At 39.4% G+C, this 14813-nt stretch overlaps 1 protein-coding gene across 19 annotated transcripts in view; it reads left to right on the forward strand.

The window, feature by feature from the left end:
* The window catches only part of ANK2 (ankyrin 2), a 411206-nt gene that overhangs the window by 351781 nt on the left and 44612 nt on the right, over nt 1–14813 (forward strand). For 12 of the 19 annotated variants that reach the window (XM_066631612.1, XM_066631617.1, XM_066631626.1 and 9 more), the window contains 5 exons: nt 2256–2297; nt 3849–3884; nt 9214–9438; nt 12271–12425; nt 13694–13905. In XM_066631612.1, coding sequence (XP_066487709.1) covers nt 2256–2297; nt 3849–3884; nt 9214–9438; nt 12271–12425; nt 13694–13905 — 670 coding nt within the window. The remainder of the gene's footprint in view (nt 1–2255; nt 2298–3848; nt 3885–9213; nt 9439–12270; nt 12426–13693; nt 13906–14813) is intronic. The other 7 variants (XM_066631619.1, XM_066631623.1, XM_066631632.1 and 4 more) reach the window with 2 other exon arrangements.

Raw genomic sequence — 14813 nt, forward strand, 5'->3', positions numbered from 1 at the left:
AACACCTGAATATCATTATTAACCATTAAAATAACTGAGAATCCTAATTACGGCTTGCAGTTGCTCACACCCTGTTAAGTTTTATTATTCAAATTTTAACTTCTAAATAAAATGTCAAAAGCTGTACTAGCTAATACAGACACTTCAGTTTTCCTGACTCTGTCTTGGTAATTCATATTGGTTTCACTTAAGATGGTAAGCCATTAAAGGCCATCATCATTTTACACTTAATAGGCTTTAACAGAGAACAAACAAATAAGACAGTGTAGAAAAGCTGTGGCCGTGATCCAGCAGTCTTCCTTCTGATGAAGAGACTAAGCTCATGTAACTAAATGGGTTTCCCACTTGCTTTGGAGAGGGAGGCAGCTCTCTACAATCCATACCCTTGCATTTCTGAAGCTATTCCTCCATTGAAGTGAATAGGGAAACCCATCCACACAGGCGCTTAAGGTGTACATTTGAGTGCCCACAAAGCTTATTATGTACAAAAATCCTAAACCAGTCATTTGTTTACTTCATGCAAGTGTTTAAGCTACCGACAGCCGTGGTGCAGCAGCCTTGTCAAAGCTAAGCAGATATTACATCTGGATACCCTACCTGTGACTTGGTATGAGTGCCATGATGGAAGAAAGACAGGCTAAAAGCATACTAAGTAAATAATAAATAAATGTGAAATATGAAGCTAGAGAGATGACAACATTGTTTCAGGAACAGTGCATAATTTAGACTACTTACTTCATGAGCAATGCTTGCTACCCTAAAAAGTGTACTTTTCTAATATAACTCCCACAGTCTAAAGAAGAAAAAAAGAGGAAAAAAACCCACCCACATAAACAGCCTAGCAAATGCCATGCTCAGATTAATTTGGCTTCATATCCAAGTATCTTAATGAGAAACGATGCCAATTTGAAGAGCTAATGCTTTTTTGTTTCATTTTTATACTTGAATTACACTGTGAAATTTGCTAGTCAAATTTGATTTCTAGAAGGCTTGTAATCTATAAACAATCTGAATAGCTATCTGATCTGCAAGGAGTAGAGGTGACAGTTCTGGAGGAGGAAAGAAACTGAAATATCAGATGGTTTGAATGTTAGAACTGACATATAGTGGCATATGGGAAGTTTATCCACTGACAGCCCTGTCTTTGGTACTAGACACTACACAGGACATTAGCATGCATTTGTATGCTATAGAAATATAAAATGAGCCAAAAACCAGCGTACAAATGTATTGGATATCAGAAATGAGGGATTCCTTATGAAGAGCCCCTGTACATAACTGCACCAATGAAGAGATCAGTGTGTACACCTGAATTTCATGTGTGCATTTCTGTAGCATATGTATTAACTTTATTCCACAAAGGAAAATGATGCAGACATAAATCAGCTACCCACATTGAAATGAGTGAGGAAGGTTTTCCAAGTCAGTCAGCTAATGGATACATCACAGCTCCTGCCTGGAATAAAACACTATATCAAATGGAAGACCTGAAGACTATTCAGATAACAAATCTGTACACAATCAATGTGTGGAGGAGATCATTTTTCATTGTCTATATAGGGGGTCTCCAAAACCCGGCCCAGGGGCCAGATGTGGCTCACAGCAAGCCTCTATCCGGCCTGCGGCCAGCCTCTTGTCCCCTGAAAGCCTCTAGCCCACTCAACTGAAACTGTGCTCTGATTGCACCTGGAGGGTGTTCTGAGGGCTGGAGAGGCTGAGTGAATGAGCCCATTCATTCATTCATCTAAGTTCCATCTCTGATTTATTTATTTGAATTTTATATTTAAATTTTTTTCCGCCCCTCAGCACTGTGCCAGATATTTCATGCAGCCCTCTGGCCAAAAGGTTTGGAGACCCCTGGTCTATATGAGTACAAGCTATACTCCTTCCATTCACAGATACATTGTAGTTCTCTTAACTATGAAGATCAAACTCTGTTGGCTTGGTGGGTCTTCCTTGCAGCTAGGTTTGCACTGGGTGCTCTGTTGGTCCCATTCAATTTTATAATAAGAGGGTGCTCACACAGATATTGATCAAGGACTTTTGTTTTATTTTGCTTTTGCAATATTATAACAGCTAATATAACATTGTGAATATTATTTTCAAACAATATTTTCCTGTGAAAAATTGATACAAAAATGATTTCCCAGGGAATTTTCCAAATTTGTCTCAACTTTGGGATTGGCGGGAGGAATAAAGAGGGAATGAAGAAAAAGTGCTTAAAATGGAGAAATAATTAGAGTTGTTATTCTTAGCTGCCTGTCTTCAAAAAAGGAGATTGGATCATTGTTAACAAGGTAAATTGTGTTTTGTGTTTTTCCCTAATATGGTATTCTCTTAAACAGCAGTGGAAGTAGGACCTAGCAGCAAACAAAAGTCATTATCAAAAATGTTATATAAAATAAATTACATAAAAGTTGTACATTTTGAAAGAATTACTAAAAAAGCATATGCGTTTAGAGGTTTTTTTTCTGCTACGAGAACTTGTCATCTGCTCACATGAGGATGGTACTATATGGGAGTAGAGTATTTATGTGAGGTTGCTGCTCCTCTCTTAGGAACAGTAAAATCTCAAGCTGAAATTTTTCTGATCATGGAAGAGGAACTATGACAATTTAGGCCTTGAGATAAATATGTGTGTGTGTGGGGGGGGGGGGAATTATAGGGAAGGCAATAAGAGAAAGTGATATGACTCTGATATGGTCATATCAGCAATCTGAAAAGCAAAGAGGGATAAGTCCTTAAAGAAGGTTCTTAAGACTATATGGAATGCTGAACACAAATCAACCCAGATGTGCAATTTAGCATAAGGTAATGAATAGATTTTTCAAGGAAGTGAGTTATGAAAACAAGACGGCTAAGAATGAAGTAGAATTGGCCCCATCATAACTAAACACACCTGACGTCAGGGCTTGATGCATTTAATGTTACCTATTTCTCAGTGGAATTGAATTTTAAGAATATATAACTGACAGCACAATCCTATGCATGCCTACTCAGAAGTAAGCTCCATTGATTTCAGTGGGACTTACTCCCAGGTAAATAAGATTGCAGCCTGAATTACCTAATTTTTAATGCAAACATAAGAGAGCCATTAGGTGCTCATCCATAAGAAAAAAAAATCTGAAAGCCATAATTTAGTAACATATTTGTGTCATTTTGGTTGGTCCTAATGAAGTCTTGAGCAGAAAAGCCATTCTGCTTGGTCCTAATAAAGATATAACTAGCTGTATCTTTTGGATTTTTTAATGATACCCTGCTAATTCAGTTATGAATTATGAATTCAGTTATGAATAAGTGCCACCTATTTGATTTCAGTTGTTGGGGATTTTGTTTTCTTGCTCTTAAAAAAATGCACTAGAGAACTCACCTGTATCGAATGACTGATGACACGCTTTGGCCCCATTGTATGGAGGCCAGTAAACAGTTTGTAGCTGTCATAGCAGGACATGATGGGCGTGATATTGAAAGAGAAGTTACCCCACACTGCTGCCCATATTCTAGGTGCATTCAATACAGCTGCTGTCTGCAATATAAAAGGACGGCATGCAGAGTCTGCGGTATTGGTGTGAGGAAGTGCCTTTAGGTGTCGGTCATATGGGAAGGAAATAACATTTCAGTTTGCTTTCAGTGCCATACTCCTATTCAAAAGAAAGCTCAAGATTTTTTTAAAAAGAGACACTGTCTTCAATACAACCTTTGCTCCTGAATATATTCTCTGTAGTCTATATTTGCATATTCACTTTACATCTCTCCATTTGTAGATAAAAAAAAAAATCTTTTCTTCCTCCTTTGAGTTCATTCATCCATTCTTTCTTTGTTTTGCTAAATTATCTCTTCTGTTGCAGCCACTCCTCTCCATGTTTTGACCATGACAACAGCAGGTGAACTTATATAATTTCATTTTTTAAACACTTCCTCTCTCCTTCCTTCTGTCATCCTTTTCCCCCTTCCCTGCATCCATTTCAGGATCCTCTGGTACATTATCAGTCATTGTCAAGCATAGGAAAACAACTGCTACCTATCTGTGGAATATGTAGCACAACACGATCTAAGACTTCCCTTCATAAATTCAAAAGAAAATGTTAAATACACTGTTATACCACAAGAAATTAATCCTTTCCTTCTGTACATTTCCCTTATCCCTAGATTGCAAGCTATTAGTAAGGAGATATATAAAGTAATGCTGATTATTTTAAAGTAGATTTTAGGGAAACAAAATTCAGCATACAAAAACATTGTTTTGAAGGGTGAGAGCTGATACCATTAGTCCTAGTTTAGTTTTTCTTCTAAACACATTATATGAATATTTAAAAATCAACCAGGTTTGCAAATAGCTTGAGCTATTAACTTTTTGGTTGCAAGCCTTTCTTTATTTAAGCACACATTCATCTCCTTGAAATCAAAGGAACATTATCAGGCATAACTCAGTGTAGGACCTTTCATCTGCAGGAAATGTAATTAGCTCAAATATTAGTTTGGACTATATTCTATAGCCTCCATGCATGGAGAAAGATGCCTACTAACTAAAGTAAGCATCTGATTAGTCTCTTTGTCTTTGCCATCTCTCTAAAATGCAGTATTTTGCCCCTCTATTTCTTTGCTTGAGAAATGCTGAAGCAACATGATAACTATATAACTGCTAACTATTTTGTGGCTAATATTTCACACTGTGACTAACTCTGGCTGCTGCTATCTCCTTGTTCCCTTGCATCAAATGGTAATTAAGATGACCTAATTAGAAGACATTTTTGCGTGGGGCTGTAGTGGATGTAGTCCAGTGTGGATTCTTATTTCAGATTATATGATGAAAAGCATGACTGCGTAATGAAGTGACTCAAATGCACCATCATATCCAAACTGATAGTGTGTGGTGGGATCTCTTTTTGGGTTTTCACATTGATTGTAAAAAAAATAAGCACAACCACAGTTTATTTTGCTCTGGTGGAGTTATGTTTGTATGGCAAGCCAACTGAGAGATGCACTTGAAGGTCCTATAAAGCATCTAATTTATACTTATCCTTGTATGTCATATCCACTCCATCCACTTTTGGCTCTGTTGCATATAAGTTTCCTGCCAACAATTCTCACTCCTTAGGCAGTCCTTCCATGAGCGAAGAGCTGTCATGGGATGACTGCATGCCTAAGGAACCGCTTGAATAATCCCTTAGTATATATCTTTTATACATTAATATTTAACTTTGTTTTATTGATAGCAGTGATTTATAAATAAAAGCCCTGATTTATAACAAAAATAAAATTTTGCAGCTTTGAAATGAGAACTAGATTCAGTCGCTGATCCTTCCTAGTGTAGATATTGTATTTAGATGTACAGTTTATTTTCTTCTGGATGCTTATATTGAAATTTGTTACCATCACTTGGCTTTATGAAAAACCATAACACTGTTTTGAGCAGGCTAATTTTGCCCTGAATACTGGGGTCATGTTCTCATTATGGGAAGTAATGGAACTAAAGGATAAGAATTGAAGCTAATGTATGTGCAGGGGCCACCAAGGTGACTTAAGTCCCAGCTCATAAACCAATTTAAAAAGATCTCCATAAAAATGCCAGACAACAATAGAAGAACATTATAAACAGAAGGGTATTCAAACAAGTGAGGCTGCAATCCTATGCACACTTGCTTGAGAGTAAGGCCCACTGAAGACAATGAGGGCGCAATCCTATCCTGCGCTGGAACAGGCAAGCCAAGAAGCTTGCGCTGTATCCAGCGCAGGATAGTGGCCAGAGGCAGCTCAACCAGAGGCAAGGGGAAACATTTACCCAGGTAAGGGCTGCTGGCCCCTATGGGTCTCGTCATACTTGCACCACCTCTTGAGGTGACACAAGTCTGAGGAGAGTGGAGCGACTTGAAGCCGCTCCGTTCTCCCTGGGAACGGGGGTTGGGATCCGGCATAACTGCTGGATCCCAGCCCTGCCTCCCACTTCCTGCCCACCCACCCCCAGGGCCACCCACCGCCTGCCTCAGAACATCTCTCTCCCTCCTCCTCCCCGCCTCCCCCTTGAGGAGGCACAAACATGCTTTATGGCACATTTGCAACCCTCCCAGGGTCTAGTTAGGATTGCGCCCTGAAACTTACTTCTGAGTAGATAGGCACAGGTTTGTCCTCTAAAACTTGAAAAGTCATTTAAAAACGTAAAAAAGTCATTTGAAAGATTGCACCAATCAGGCCTCCTAAGGGAGGGTTGTCTACCAAAGATGCCCTGCCCCATCATTCCTGCCAGATGTACCTCACTAAGAGGTAGGAATTGGGCTTCAGATGATGAATGAAACACATGGACAGCACCTTAAATTGGGTTTGTAGAGCATGTTGATGAAGTATGGGAGTAATGCAATTAGAAGTAGCCTCCAAAAGTGCCCAATTCTTTGCCAGCTGAAGCTTCTTCTAGATCAGGCCTCTCCAAACCCAGGCCTGTGGCCAGATCCAGGATTTGGTGAAAACCTTCACCCCTGTGCGTGGCACTTACCATTCAGCTGCGGTGCCACATGTATTCCAAGTAGAGATCAGGGCACAGGGATGCTTTGGCTGTCACATCTGCCTGGACATCCTGTTGCACAGCCTTCTGGGATGCTGGGCAATAGATGCGACTGCCCAGAGCAGTCCCCCAATTTCTATTTGGAATACATGAAGTGCAGCAACAGAATGGTAAGCTCTAGTCAAATGGGCTTTTGGTGCATAGCAGTCACAGGTTTGGTGTTCACTGTTCTAGATCATTTTCAAGGACAGCCCACATAGCAAACATTACAATAACAAAACACCACATGAACAAGGGCATAGTGCACTGTGACCAAATCTGCTTTTTAAAAAACACGCTTAGCAGGTACTCCAGTCTGGGCAGACAAGCCCCTAGCCACAGCCAATACCTGGCTCTCCTAGGTCAGAACTGGGTCTAGAAGTACTCCCACTTTGCTAATCCATCCTTCCAGGGGACACATTTGGCTGGGCAGCTATATACAGGTAGGGAAGTTCAGGTGTTCTGAGTACTGAAAATGGAAGTTGGAGAGAAATGGCCTAAAGGAGCTTGCCTGCTTTAAATTCAGAAGTACTGATTTATGTGTTTGGATGTGGACTAATTGTGGAAATTACAGCAAAAGGTGTCATATGAAATTGGCCCTGCTGGCAAACAAGTTAAGGTTATTTCCTCACCACAAAAAACATGCTCTTTGCAAACCCAGCAGATATGAAAATTGGCTCTGATAGAAAGTAGTTACTTATTTGTCATCTTTAACTATTTTCATCTGAATTAGTAGTGTAGTTCCATTACAGGCTTCAGTGAAACATTTTAGCATGAATGTGTGTACATTTTCCTGATAGAATAAAACTGTCAGTGCAATCTATCGTTCTCTAAAATCAGTGGCAGAATACTCAGACTAGATTGCACACTCTGTAGAAAGTAGAATTGTCAGCATTTTTTCTGGTGATGTTCCTGTGTCGAACATCTGCATGATTAGTAGAAATTCAGCAGGTCAAATATTTCTCACTGAAACTGCAATATTTACAAACATACAATCGGAGAAAATTTGTGTCCTGAATTTGTGTTTGCTATGCAGATGTTAAGGTTCACCAATCTTATCAGAAAAACTGTATTGGCAACTCTAGAGGGGCAGAGTGAAAAAGATCTTCATATAACATCCACAATGCATGGCATGCTTCCAGTTGGCAAGCTGTAGCTCTTAATTGTCATTTGTTTTTATGATCTGCTTGGAGTGTTGGTTGTAAACTGCATGCGGAAGTGAATGAAAAAGGGGGCTTTGGAGTTGAAACATGATCTAAAGTGACAAACTATTTTTTTTTGTATGAGGTATTTATATAACTTATTACAGAATGTAGATTTACTTTAAAACACTGAGAGTTGAAGAAAGCAGGAACCAAGGGAAAGAAAACGGAGGAAATTCAGATGGGGTTGTCATTTGCCCCATTAGTTACAGGCAAACTTAGGACAAAAGTTTCATAAACATACGCACAACTTTGTAGGCATCTTGCTAGTTCTTTCAGTAAGCCAGATATTACCTTTTTTCTCTTCTTAATTGCAAAGTAAAAAAAAAAGAAGTTTAAAATTCAGGTGCAAATACAACAGATGTCATACCTGGAGATCTTTAACAGAAGTTGCAATTTCAGCTTCTTGCCATCTCTAGAATCTTTGCCCACTGACCACAAATGAGAAAATGTTTAGCTACCAAAAGCTATAAATATTGAGACTGACAAAACTCATTCCCGTAATAACCTTGGTTATTTCTTATTGCTGAATGTGTTTACATCCTAAATAACAGGAATATTAATACAGGTTTAGCATCGCTAATCCGAAAATCCAAAATTCTCCAAAAATCTGAAACTTTTTGAGTACCAACATAATGCCACAAGAAGAAAGTTCCACACCTGACTTCAAGTGATGGATTACACACAAAACGCAGGCATACAACAGCATCCCCAAGGGGAAAAGACCCTCCCAGCCCCCTTCAGTTGCAATATATCTTTTCCATGCATGCCCATATTCGTCCACCCAAGCACGCCCGCAAAAGTAATGAAATTGCTTTCTGATGGTTCAATATAAAACTTGTTTCATGAACAAAATTATTAAAAATATTGTATAAAATTGCCTTCAGTTTACGTGTATAAGGTGTATATGAAACATTCAAGAATTTCATGTTTAGACTTAAGTCTCATCCCCCAGATACCTCATTATGTACATGCAAATATTCCAAAATCCAAAACTGTTCTGTTCCCAAACATTTCAGATAAGGAATACTCAACCTGTAATAACTTTGTTTTATCATAACCTGAAGTATCTAAAACAGCACAAATTATATGGCCAAGAATGACATGGTGCTAGTGCAATTACACAATATAATCTGTTGAAATGAATTAACCAGAGAAACACACAAGTTTATCAGTACTCATAGTGATATACTCTTAATATATATATGAGTAGATAGTCTGAAAGACATCCTTCCCTACACTCTGCTTTCTAGTAATATTAAGAAAAGGAGATGAAATAATACATATTTTATCAGTGTAATTAAGACGTTTTAAGCTCTGGATACAGAGTAGCACACATACATAAAAGTATTAGTCACTTTGCCCATTATGAATCACTGGTATGCACGTATGTAGTTCGTGAACAAGAAAATATTTTAAGTAACACACGTCTGATTGGCTTTCAAATTGTATCTAATTTTCCCCTCCAATTTCCAGCTTTCTAGTCAGTTTCATGGTGGATGCTCGAGGTGGTGCTATGCGAGGTTGCAGACACAATGGACTTCGCATTATTATTCCACCTCGAAAGTGTACTGCTCCAACAAGAGTAACCTGCCGGCTAGTTAAACGTCATAGATTGGCCACAATGCCTCCCATGGTGGCAGGAGAAGGTCTTGCTAGTCGTCTTGTTGAAGTTGGACCATCTGGTGCTCAGTTCCTTGGGTAAGAATTTCTGATTGTCCAAAATAAGAATTAACATTAAATGATTTCTTTTGTTTGTGATCTACTCTGGGGTAGCTCAACATTTCAACACTACAAATGAATAAGGTCATCTATTATAGGAGACTTATTATATGGTGGTAGATTATGAAGCAGGGTGAAACAGTGTTAGCCTAGTAATAATTCAACAAGCTTGTATGCCTTTTAATTTAAAGCACCAATAGCTACAACTCAAGGTTTGATGTGCTTCCTGGAGCAAATCTTTTTACACTGTGCTGCACTGTTAAAGCAGAAATCATTTTGCAATTATAGCCAATTAATTAAACACTCCACTTTTAAGGCAAAGTAAAAGTAAATTTTACACTTGCCGAAAGATGCAACATAAGCTAAAAGCTCCTTTCAAAAAGAATTTGTGTTCTTTTATTGGGTAATTGGGACTGCCTGGGAAGCACAAACCTATGATTTTTCTGGGGCTGAGGCAATAGGACAACATAGACATTTTCTGTCAGTGCATTTTATCCTCTTTGTTGCAGTACCCCGCAGAAAGATCAGACTTGCAATTACTGTTACACTTGTTTTAGCAATTTTCTGCTGAAACTAGCAGTTTTCAACACTTTTATTTTAGCAGCAATTTCCCTTATCAACAGTGGCATCCAAAAATGGATGATCAAAGGAAATTCCCTTTGCTTAGAGCGAATGGCTTTAGCTGGAAACAGACAAAAGGATGAAGATGCAAAAGTGAACAGCTTAAATCCATTGTGAAGTCAATCAAATATGGTTAATGTGTCACCCCTAAAAGCATTCAGCCGATTTCTCTTACTTTAAGCTCTGGAGGGAGGGGTTTGAGCAGCAATGGGAGTCAATCAGTGGTTCGTTCTAGATTGCAGCATAGGTTGGGAAACCATCAACCATTTTCCCCATTATTTTATTGTTGTTTTTCAATAGAGGAACTAGAAGAGTCCTGATCCGGAAACTATGGGAAGATGCGTATCTTTATCAAAGGGGTTGCTTCTAGGGTTTGCATGAAGCTCCCTTCTTTTGAGACTGCCTTGAAAACTAGATAATTCTTTCAACAAAAGCATCAAACCCAAAACAAGGATTGCCTTTGCTGTCACATTTTGTATTTTCAGTTCTTCTCTTCCTCTATATGTTTCTCCTCTTTCCAGTACACTCACAATACACTCAACAACTTTTTTTTTCTCTCTCAGTCGCATGAGGAATGTCAATGAAAACTCACTTGAGTTTCCATATCATTTCTCAAGGTTTTGTCTTGTACCGCTGGGCACTTTCCTGGGTGGCGTCCTGGCAGTGAAATCAGAGTCATGGAATCCATCCTGCCAAGCCAAGTCTCATTAGTTCTAGAGACTGGATCTTGCTCCCATTAAGATCAGAAGCAAGGTTAACATATCACTGAACCCAATGAGGGCAAGATTAGGTTCTAAATCATGGGGGTTCATTTTACTAATTCTTGTGACCAGTGGCAGAAACCTGTTCAGTGTATAGTCCAATTCCACTCTGAGCAGCCAGTGGCACTGGGGTACTGAAAAAAAAATACATAAAGCTTATTTATTTTCTTTCTTTCACTGCTGCTTTGGATGTACTCAGTAAACTTCACCTGCCTACGGCTCCTCCCCCACTTAATGAGGGAGAAAGTTTGGTCAGCCGAATCCTTCAGCTGGGGCCTCCTGGGACCAAATTTCTTGGGTAGGACAGACTTAAAACAAATTGATGGATGCTGGCCTTCCCATTCTTCTCCTTCTGCAATATTATTTTTATGTCACTGTGCCCATGACATTGTCCCTTTCTATGATTTTAAATTTTGTATACCTAACCTTTAGTGGACCATTTTTCCAGCCCTTGTGGTATGTGGTTTTGTTTTGGTGATATGTTTGTACCTTTTCTTAAAGCTCCTTGACCTCCATTTTTGTTTTAGCATGAGAACTTCTTAGTCATAAAATGTACCAGTTGTTTTAGCTGTTATGTGCTTGATGTCTGTAGCAAAGCAACCTGGATTGGAATCAAAGGAATCTACTGTACACTTCTTTATTTTTTTTGCCTTCCTTGCCACTAAAACATAAGAGCAATATGTTATATGTTGGATATAACATAGTATTTAGCATGATACATACAAGTTGGCCTATGCAATTCAATTACTGTTGCAAGACTATTGATATTCAAGGTATTTATAGTTTTCACAGTAGTGGAAAATATAAGTTGATGATATATAGATATAAATATATACCATATGTTCACCATGAGTAAAATTTTGATCTTTGCTCTAGAAGCAATGCAGAATAACTCTATAGGCTTTATTCTTTATATATCTGATAAACAAGTTAGTTGAATAAAAAAAAACTATCTTTAAAATTGATGCGACTTAATGAGAGGTGGATCTACTTCTTAAATCAGTTTCTTCTCTAGTATAAGTAAGATCATAATTTTCCTTTAAGTGTCCATATATGTATATATACATGCACACACTTGCACACACACAGTAGATTCTGCATGATAAAATGTGATTACACGGGTTCCATGCATCCAAATAAGCTTCTGTTGTATGGGTTTTATTCAAATGTGGAAACATTTTACAATCATGTGGAAACCCCTGCTATCTTGGCAAGTACTGCAAATACTGTATGGGAAAAATGTGGGAATAAATGCTCACTGATTCAAATGACCAAAGACCGATTAGAGTGCTTTTCAGGGTCACTTCAAGGAATGACAAAAGAAGCTGGCAGAATTCCAGGTCACTTTGTAACAGACTGAAAAAAAAGATCTCTATATATTTGTTTTCTTGTTGTTCCAATCTGTTAACATGCTGTGTCACTGTAATAGGCCGGTGATTGTCGAGATCCCTCACTTCGCGGCTCTACGTGGGAAAGAAAGGGAGTTGGTAATCTTGCGCAGTGAGAATGGAGACAACTGGAAGGAGCATTTCTGTGACTACACAGAGGATGAGTTGAATGAAATCCTAAATGGAATGGATGAAGGTACCCAGTTTGATAGGCAGGGATAGAAAGATTTGAAAGGAAATGCAAATAGACTTCTTTTAAAAAGTAGGTTTATTAGTATGTGTAGTGGAGCAGATTGAATTAACCACTACCTCTATATAAGGAAAGTAGCAGCTGACTTATCCAGACATGAGGGGAGGGGTTAGGATTTATATGTGCAGTGTGCCCATAGATTGTTTAATGAGTGGGGTCAAGTAGGTGATAAAAACGTTGTCTAAACTAGCCTAAAGTAGTTGTATACTTCTCTAAGGCTGTAATTAATGTTCCAATCAAGAACAATGTCATAGAGGCCCCATTGAACCCTGTGGGACTACTCCTATGATAGGTCTAAAATAAATGACTTGTGGACTGAAGTATGCATTAAGTACCAACATAAAAAAAAACACACCAAAAAGTCTTATAAATCCTCCATAAATTATTTTAAAGCTGGCTATGCAGAAGAATGAACTAGATCAGTCCTTCGCAAACTCCTACAAAGGAGTTGGGAGCACTTTGTGGGGAAGGGCCTATGGCAGTAATGGGATTCCCAGGCTGGTACTGTTGCTGGGGATGGGAGGGAATTTTTATTTACTTACGAGAAGCACTGTGGAAGGCTTCCCAGAATCCCCTGGACTCTGGTGCTGGCTGCCACCGGAGCTTCTTGTGCCTCCAAACATGTAAGAAAAGAAAAGAAAAGGGCACTTCTGGTTTTGCAACAAAAACCGGAAGTACCTGTTTTCTTTCCCCCTTTTTAGATTTTTTGAGGCATGGGAAGCACTATGGAGGGCTCCCAGATCCCTCGGGACTCTAGTGCTGGCTGCCAGTAAGTAAAAAACCTCCCTTCCCTCCCTGGTAGCAGCGCAATCCTGGGCATTGTGTTGCTACCTTCCCCTCTTCCTACCCCTTAAAGGGACGGGACAAGTGCTTCCCTGGCAGGTCGGTCGTGACCCACCAGTTTGGGAACCACTGAACTAGATTATGTTCATAGGATCAAATTACATCTCTGATCTGGTTCATTGCAAATTTGTGAAGAATAGCTCTGGCTCTGACTTTCATAATCAGAATCTCTCTCTCTCCTCTCCCCTCTTTTATTTTCTTTTTTAACTATAAATATGCATTAATGAACCCATTCCTTTTTAGACACAGGCACATTTTGAAGAAAAAAAATTTCATAATTGATGAGCATCTATTTACATTTGAAAAATTTCTATTAACTTTTTTTGTTTCTTGAGTGGAATAATTACTGTTTATGTTCTCTTTTTACTCAGTGCTTGACACCCCAGAAAAGCTTGAGAAGAAACGCATTTGCCGTATCATAACTCGGGATTTTCCACAGTACTTTGCAGTTGTATCCCGAATCAAACAAGACAGTAATCTCATTGGACCTGAGGGAGGTGTGCTAAGCAGCACTGTAGTACCTCAAGTACAGGCTGTCTTCCCAGAGGGAGCACTAACCAAGAGAATTCGCGTCGGGCTACAGGTACAAAGAAAGCAGACCAAGGCACTGCACTCTTACAATTTCAGGGCCAAACAACACATTATATTAAACACAGTTTGGCCCTGTCCATTTAAATAGCAGCCATGGATGACAGTAAAATAACAGTTTAAATAGCAGTCACGGAGAGGGCCTGATCAGGATATGGTAGCATTGCGTTGTGAGGAATGTTCCCTGTGCATTGTAGTCCTGGCAAAAATCATTCTCACCAAGCTTCTGTTTGCTCCAAGATGGAAGCTACTATGTATGCCAATGGCAGTGTCATTCTTGGAGCAGAAAAGGTGGGAGAGATTATTGTGATTAGGATTTCAGTACAAGAGGAAAAGTTTGATCTCTCCCTCTACCTCCTGGAATCTCAAACTGGTTCTTCCTGCTTGTGGCCCTGAGCATGTTTTCCTCCTGCCAGTGGAGAAGCTCTATGTCAAAGGGAATGGGAAAAGATGTGCTGAGTTCCCCATCTGGGGACTAAGGAGTATGCCATGAATACAATCACAAACCCCTTTTCCTGAGGGAAAGAGGATTATTCTCAAGCATGGTGTAACAAAAAAGTTCATCCAACAAAACCTGTGCCCTGTGAGCTGCCCAGTTGTTCTTGTTCCTGAGCCTTTCCTAATCAGGAGGCTGGGGTTGCCCAGGAGAAAAGTGTGGTCACCTCGGCGTAGAGATGGCCAGTGCCTTCCAAGTTCAAGGAACCTCTGGCTTTGGCCTTCAAATGGGTTCTGTCCTACCTGCTTCTTCTGCTTCTTTCTGGCTCACCCATGCAGCTCTGTCTCCTTTCTCTCCCAATGTTCTGGCTGCCCCCATCTTGATTACAGATGCATTTTTTCCTGCCAAGCTTTTCAGGGAATTATTGGGAAACACTTAGGGCCCAATCCCATTCAACTTTCCAGCAC

Source organism: Tiliqua scincoides, chromosome 6, assembly GCF_035046505.1.
Source record: "Tiliqua scincoides isolate rTilSci1 chromosome 6, rTilSci1.hap2, whole genome shotgun sequence".
Classification (NCBI taxonomy): domain Eukaryota; kingdom Metazoa; phylum Chordata; class Lepidosauria; order Squamata; family Scincidae; genus Tiliqua; species Tiliqua scincoides.